Source organism: Sparus aurata, chromosome 10 (genome assembly GCF_900880675.1).
Source record: "Sparus aurata chromosome 10, fSpaAur1.1, whole genome shotgun sequence".
NCBI classification, from domain to species: domain Eukaryota; kingdom Metazoa; phylum Chordata; class Actinopteri; order Spariformes; family Sparidae; genus Sparus; species Sparus aurata.
In genome coordinates, this window is record NC_044196.1 from 16,348,402 (window position 1) to 16,354,918 (window position 6,517).

The window sequence follows — 6,517 nt, forward strand, 5'->3', positions numbered from 1 at the left end:
AGGCCCGATGCTCTTTGTCTTCATCACTGCGTTATAAAAGTGACAACACATTGTAGAACCACAACCCGAGGACAAAGCTCAATTCAGCTCTCACGCTAGAAACTTCCAAAATGTATTGGTTCACCAACTTTATTCACTCAAATGACATTCTCTTAAAAAGATTCAATACTGATATTTGACAGCTGACGTAATAAAAAAAAACCTTATGAACAAAACATAATCAGAAGGATATAAAACAAGACTTTATCAGGTTATAATGTCTGCTCCTCAGATACAGTAAACACATTTATTCCCCCTTAAAAATAACTTCTCTTCTGCTGTTCACCTGTGTTCCAGTGTGTTGACTCCATTTTATTTTAACACAAATACAAGGTGAACTTGTTTTTGTCCCACCATTGTGTAAAATCCACTTTTTTTTCCATGCACATTTCACACAGGTCAGTTCACATTTGAAGTTAAAGGGACAGTTCACCCAAAAATGAAAATTCAGTCATTATCTACTCGCCCCCTTTGCTGATGGAAAGTCGGATGAAGTTTTTGTAGTTCACAAAACATTTCTGGAGCGTCGCGGAAAAACAGCATTGTAACATTCTCCCCAACAACTGAAGTAGACGGGGACTTGTTTGAAAACGTAAAGCCACAGAAAACATAAAATTGAGATTTGGACACTTAAAAGTTTTAGTTGAAAATATGAACTTAAATACTCAACAACAGAATGTGAAGAAATGGCTGCGTTGAAATGATGATGTTATGTAGAGCTGCAGAGATGTCCACTGAAGTTCGCATGCTAACCAGTTAGCCCTGGTCCGCCCTAGTACAAAAATCCTCCTTGCAGTGTAAACACTAACACTCCCCTGGTCCCTGTGCAGCCGCTAGCTGCACGGCTAACTAGCTAGCGGCAGCTACAGTTACCAGCAGTCAGCGGTGACCCCCCCCCCATTTGTCTGGAGGAGGTCCATTCTTACGTATTGCAACTTGAATGTTTTCAAACAAGTCCCCATGTACTTCAGTAGTTCTTGAGAATGCTGCAACGCTGTTTTGCTGTGAAGCTCCGGAAATGTTTAGCAGACTACAAAACTTCACCCGACTTTCCATCAGTATCGGGGTGAGAGGATAATGACTGAATTTTCCTTTTTGGGTGAACTGTGCCTTTAAAGGCTGCACATCTCCAGGCATTTTAAATATACCTACATACTGTAAGTGAGGTTTTTTTTCAGGGGCTTTCCTTGCATCAACATGACATTTGCATTTCAGCATTTTACACTTAGACCCCTAAAGGGAAGAGCCATGTTTTTTTTTTTTTTTTGGTCAGGATTTCAACAGCTGCTACACTTCCCTGCAAAGCCACTCAAGCTCGCATCCACTCAGCATGCCTCCCTTTTTTTCTTCTCAGGCAGTGACAAACACCAGTCTGGCAGTATAGACCAGGTCAGCGAGGTAAAGCAGGAAGTTGAGGGCAGTGAGCACCGCCACAGTGATCAGATTGCTCCTATTGTAGCTCGAGTACCGTTTGTCAAACTGGAAGACGGGCCAGATGATGGTCGCGCTCAGGTACATGATAACCGCCAGGAGCCCGTACGCTGACAGGAACTTGGAGAAGGGGATGGGCAGACAGCCGGTGCACTCGCCCACACACAGCACCACCACGGCCATGGAGAGGATGAAGCAGATGCAGTATACGGCCATGCACCACTCGAGTGCTGGATGCTGGTTGTACAACACAGGGTGGCTGACCAGGATGAAGATGATACAGGCCACGAAGGTCTGGCACACCTTCAGCAGGCCTGGAGCCGTGGCCATGTAACCTGCCACCTCTCCTGGCCTCGCTTTAGTCAGGCTCACCTCCCCCATGTAGGCTACTGTTGCCAGGCAGGAGAAGACGGTGGAGACGATGCGCTGGGCGCGAGCGTCGCCGTATAGATTCTGGCCCTTGATGTAAAACAGTGGGAAGATGATAGAGGCGGAGAGGCAGAAGAGGGCGGCGTAACATGCGATGGTGATGGGGAAATTGGTCCAGGACACCGGGATTCGGGCCTGAAGGCCACACTGCTCCACCAGCAGGACCAGCAGGGTGCAGGCGAAGCTGAATGCCCAGCAGAAGATGCACCAGTCAGCCATGCTTCCATGCGGTGGGCCCTCGTGTGCCGCGACACTGAACGCCACGCAGGTGAAGATAAGGGCAGCTAAACGCACCCACAGCAGCTGGGAGGTGGGAAACACGAATACTGGCATGATGGGAAATTGTGACAAATCTGGAGGGGAAAGTGGCCTCTGAAGTCCGGCGAGGATTAAGATGAGTCTTCAATACTGAATGTGTGATCTTCTTTCGGAGATGTTGTCACACTCTGTCTGCGTTTGTCACATACTCTGCAGGAAGATAATCAAAGAAAAGAGTGATCAGAATAAGCTGAGGAAACGTTTGGTGAGAAGATAATGCAAGACAGGTACTGTGCAGCACATCAACAGCATCACAGTTCTCTCCTAGACTACTGAAACAGACAGTGATTTACACCCTCAAAGTCCAACTGGTGTGTGCTAATGCTTCTAGCATAGAAGTTACAGTGAAGATTTTGGGCTTCAAAGGACTTGGATCCCCCTGGACTAGCTGTTTGGAGCCATTCTATGTTTCTTGTCACTAGTTCTCTTAAATTTTAAAGTCATTTATTCGGTTGTTTTTACGTTTTAAGACAAGTCCCCTTCTGCTTCAGTTGTTTAGGAGAACGGTGCCACGCTGTTTTGCTGTGAAGCTCCAGAAATGTTTTGTGGAATATGAAACTTCACCTGACTGTCCAGAGTAGACCCTGGCTGAATTTCCATTTTTGGGTGAACTTTCCCTTTAAGTGGAGCTCTCACCATATTCTTTCTTTGAAACAAAGTAGTCCAAAGTTAAAGCTGCTACGAGGAACTTTTCTGTGTGTTTATTTTGGCGTCCCCTCGGTACAACGGAGAACAAAACTTTATTCTAGTCGTGTACCACCAGACTACAGACAGTGACAGGCATCAGGAATAAATATATACTAACATCAGTGTTCTCGCTGATGATCTCTTTTTGCTCATATAGAGGGATCAGCATTAAACTGAGACTGTGTAATAAGGCATCATTAAAAGTCTGAACAGCCTGTGGGGAAGAAGTCTTAACTGAAGTCTTGAAATATGGCATCACGTAATTATGCGTGGTCGTCTGTAAGCTAGTTAAAGCACAATTTATTTGTTCAAACGACAAAGAAATTAGGAGAAACTGCAACATCAGCTGCTAATTCGATCATTAGTCAGTGGTTCATCCCTGACTGGCAGGCCAGGAGTCAAACTAAAGTTGTGTAAAGACTGAGGAATGTGTGAGGAACCTCGGTCAAGCTGTGACCTGTGCATGGAAGTATACAGGAAGACGAACTCAACGAAACTCCAGTCTGTGAACTGCTTGATATTGATGCCCTCTGGTGTCCAAACTGTGCTGGTTTTTAATTCAGCTCCAGTTCATTTTCAATCATGCAACACAAAATAACTAATGACCAACTTACATTTTACAATCTGTAGATCATTTGCGACCCTCTAGACCCCTGAAACACATCAGCTCTGTGTATATAACCTTTAATCAACCCGGTGCTCTCGTTGAAATCCAGATCCCAACATGTGTGAGATGATCATGTGACAAAACCAGAAGCACAATTTAAGTTGGAGCATCATGAACAGACATGATGCGTGAGTGTACAATCACTTTCCAGTCCTCAAGACAGAAATATGCGCCTGTAGCTCCACCTGCTGTTGGAAGATACTTGTGTCTTTGCAGCAGATGATGGTGTGTGATAAGAAAAAACTGCCTTTACAGAGGAAAAGAGGTGGAAAGACTTGCTGAAGAGCAACAGGGGAGGGATCTCTACAGGTTTAATGCACTCTGGGAGGAGGAGGTGGCTTTTTCTTACACATAGTAACAATTATGTTTGCTTCCACAGGATACATTGAGGTGTGGAGGTGTAGTTTTGAGTCCTCCTCCAAAAATGTATCAAAACATGCAGAAATAAAACATTTTGAAAGTGTATTGCTGCCGTTTGACACAGTAATCTGGTGTTCAACTCTTAACTTAAAGGAGGAGTTAACCCGAATAAAAACATTTCCGGTCAATATCTACTCCCAGATGGACTGTTGGAGGAAGTGTCGTGGTCCAAAAAAAAAGTTTTCTGGAGCATCACAGTGAAACGGTGTTGCTGCATTTTTCTGATCAATTTTATGCAAATGAACAATTTTCTTGTTCATTTGAATAAAAATGGCTAAAGTCCAAGTCTCTGGAAGCCTGGGATCGCAAATTCACTTGAAAAGACACTACCAGGAAAAGCCATTTGCACTCACTTCAGACGAGGTGCGTGCTAACGCTTTTAGCTTAGCAGCTACAGTGAAGATTTTGGCTTTAAAAACAATGTAAATAACGTCTTTTCAAATCAATTTGGGATCTTTGGGCCCTTAGGAGAGTTGGATTACAACTGATGAGCTGTATGGAGCCATTTTGTGTTTTTCTGTTTGGTTCCCCATCTACTTCAGTTGTTTCACGCTCTGGGAATGAATTGTGGACTGCAAAACCGCTTGACTTTTCTATCGGCAAGTAGGCAATGACTGAATTTTCATTTTTGTGTGACATTTTCCTTTAAAGCTGCTGTAAGGGCTGCCGTCCTTTGAGCTCACTTTCTGTCTGCTTTACAAATTCCCTCCTCTTTACGTCACCACGCGAGCTCCGAGCGGTAACCACAAGAGGCGGCCGCAACAGTGAGGATCCTGCTTGTTAGGGAGACCTCTGTCCTGATTGGATAAAGTGGGCAGGGATACCAGAAACATTTATTGTCTCTTTTAGGATGCAAGCAGGAGGAGGTGAGACATGATTACACTGATGACTGTTGTATTATAGAGCTATTTAACTCTTCTTTAAAAAAAAAAAAACACATCGCTCAGAGCAGCTTTAACCTGTGGATTGCTGCTACTCCACAGGCCCCGGGAGTCATCGTCCATGCTCTCCGCCGAGGCAAAACCTTATCATGTGTAACTCCATTAGTCTTCAATCCAACTTCCTGTTCTTGCTTGGGTGAGACTCCATGCACAGGAAGCAGTGCTGATGAGCACGTCCGCCACACAATCAACCACTAATCACACTTAATCAGACAGAATGAGAGCCAGGCCTGCAGTCAGGAGTCACAAAATGCAGCTAAGATACAAAAGAAACCACTGGATTACCTTCACTGAGACAGATCTGGGTTCACATGTAGGGCTAAATGAGGAAACCCAACCCTGATGAAGCATACTGAGAAAGATGTGGTTGTGGTGTGTGTGATCTCATACCTCTGGCTGCTGACAGGAAACCAGACTTTGGTTTGCCTTTTTTTTTTCTTTCTTTTTTTTAAGCTTTGGTGATATGCATACCATGCGTGCCTGAAAGTTGGTTCTTAATATAGGCTGAACTAAGCTGGATGCTGCCCACAGTACCGAGCTGACACCGGCGCCGATGATTGTTTAGACTGGGACAGAGAAAGCTTCTTAAAAAACAGCAGATTTGTCACCTTTACGCGCTCTCTTACATTATTTCCGGCTTTACGCAGACACAAGAGCAATTTAGAGACACCCAGATTAGATAAATTCACCTTTTAAAGTGATGCTCTGTGAAATAGACGTGTTATGAGTGGCGTATTAAGCGTAAAGAGGAGGTTTTTCCGGATCACATAGCGAATAGCGGACATACCGCGCCCCGTGCTGTGGCGGAGTCCACAAATACACCACGATAACGCCAGCTGCCAACTCCTACTCTTTGAGAGAGAAAAAAAGAACAAATCTGAGGTTCTTACCGATCTCTAGGCTCGGAGTTGTCCTTTTAGGTTTTTTTGTTCGGAGCGTAAAGTTCCTGGAACAGCGTGCGCACTCGGCGGCGCATCCCCTCTCCCTCATCCAGCAACTGGGTCCCACGCCCCGCACAGGCCATATTTGGTAAAGTGTTGAAACCTCCTCTCCGAGCCTCGGTTAGGTCATAGCGATTCCTCTTCTCAAGTGTTTCATAATGCTTAATCAGAGCCGGCCAAAGGCTTTATAGGGCCCAAAGCACAATCTGATTTGCCCCCCCCTTTCGCTCCCAGCCCAACGCACCACATACCTCAGCACCCCAATATTGTCCATGCTCCATCTTTGTCCGTTTTACATCTAACTGTTATCAACCATTATCATGGCTCACAGGTGAGCTGGAAAGTAACAAAATAAACCAGCAGACAATGCATTTACTGTAAACAAATTATCTTTTTTAACAAAAGTGCAAAACAGCCAACTGCAAAGAATTTTTTTCCCCACAAAAATAATAAATATGCAATTAAAGTGCAAATATTATGAAATTTTTGTTTTGGTTTTTTGTTCATTTGCATAAAAATGGCTTATGTTCAAGTCCCTGGAAGCCCGGGATCACAAATTGACTTGAAAAGACACTAACAGGAAAAGACATTTCCACTCACTTCAGACGAGGTGCGTGCTAACGCTTTTAGCTTAGCAGCTAGGT

General features: G+C 44.4%; 1 protein-coding gene across 1 annotated transcript; it reads right to left on the bottom strand.

Annotated features, from left to right (window-relative positions):
• Positions 1 to 113: 113 nt before the first annotated feature.
• On the bottom strand, positions 114 to 6,067 carry LOC115590505 (myeloid-associated differentiation marker homolog). Its single transcript, XM_030431893.1, has 2 exons — positions 5,823 to 6,067; positions 114 to 2,367 (listed from the first exon to the last, which is right to left on the bottom strand). Exon 2 carries the CDS (start codon positions 2,230 to 2,232, stop codon positions 1,390 to 1,392), a length of 843 nt encoding a protein of 280 aa, XP_030287753.1. The 5' UTR covers positions 2,233 to 2,367; positions 5,823 to 6,067; the 3' UTR covers positions 114 to 1,389.
• Positions 6,068 to 6,517: the final 450 nt, after the last annotated feature.

What these genes read in the sequence shown, in the direction of transcription:
- LOC115590505 (XM_030431893.1), bottom strand. Translation starts at nt 2,232, where the DNA reads ATGCCAGTATTCGTGTTTCCCACCTCCCAGCTGCTGTGGGTGCGTTTA.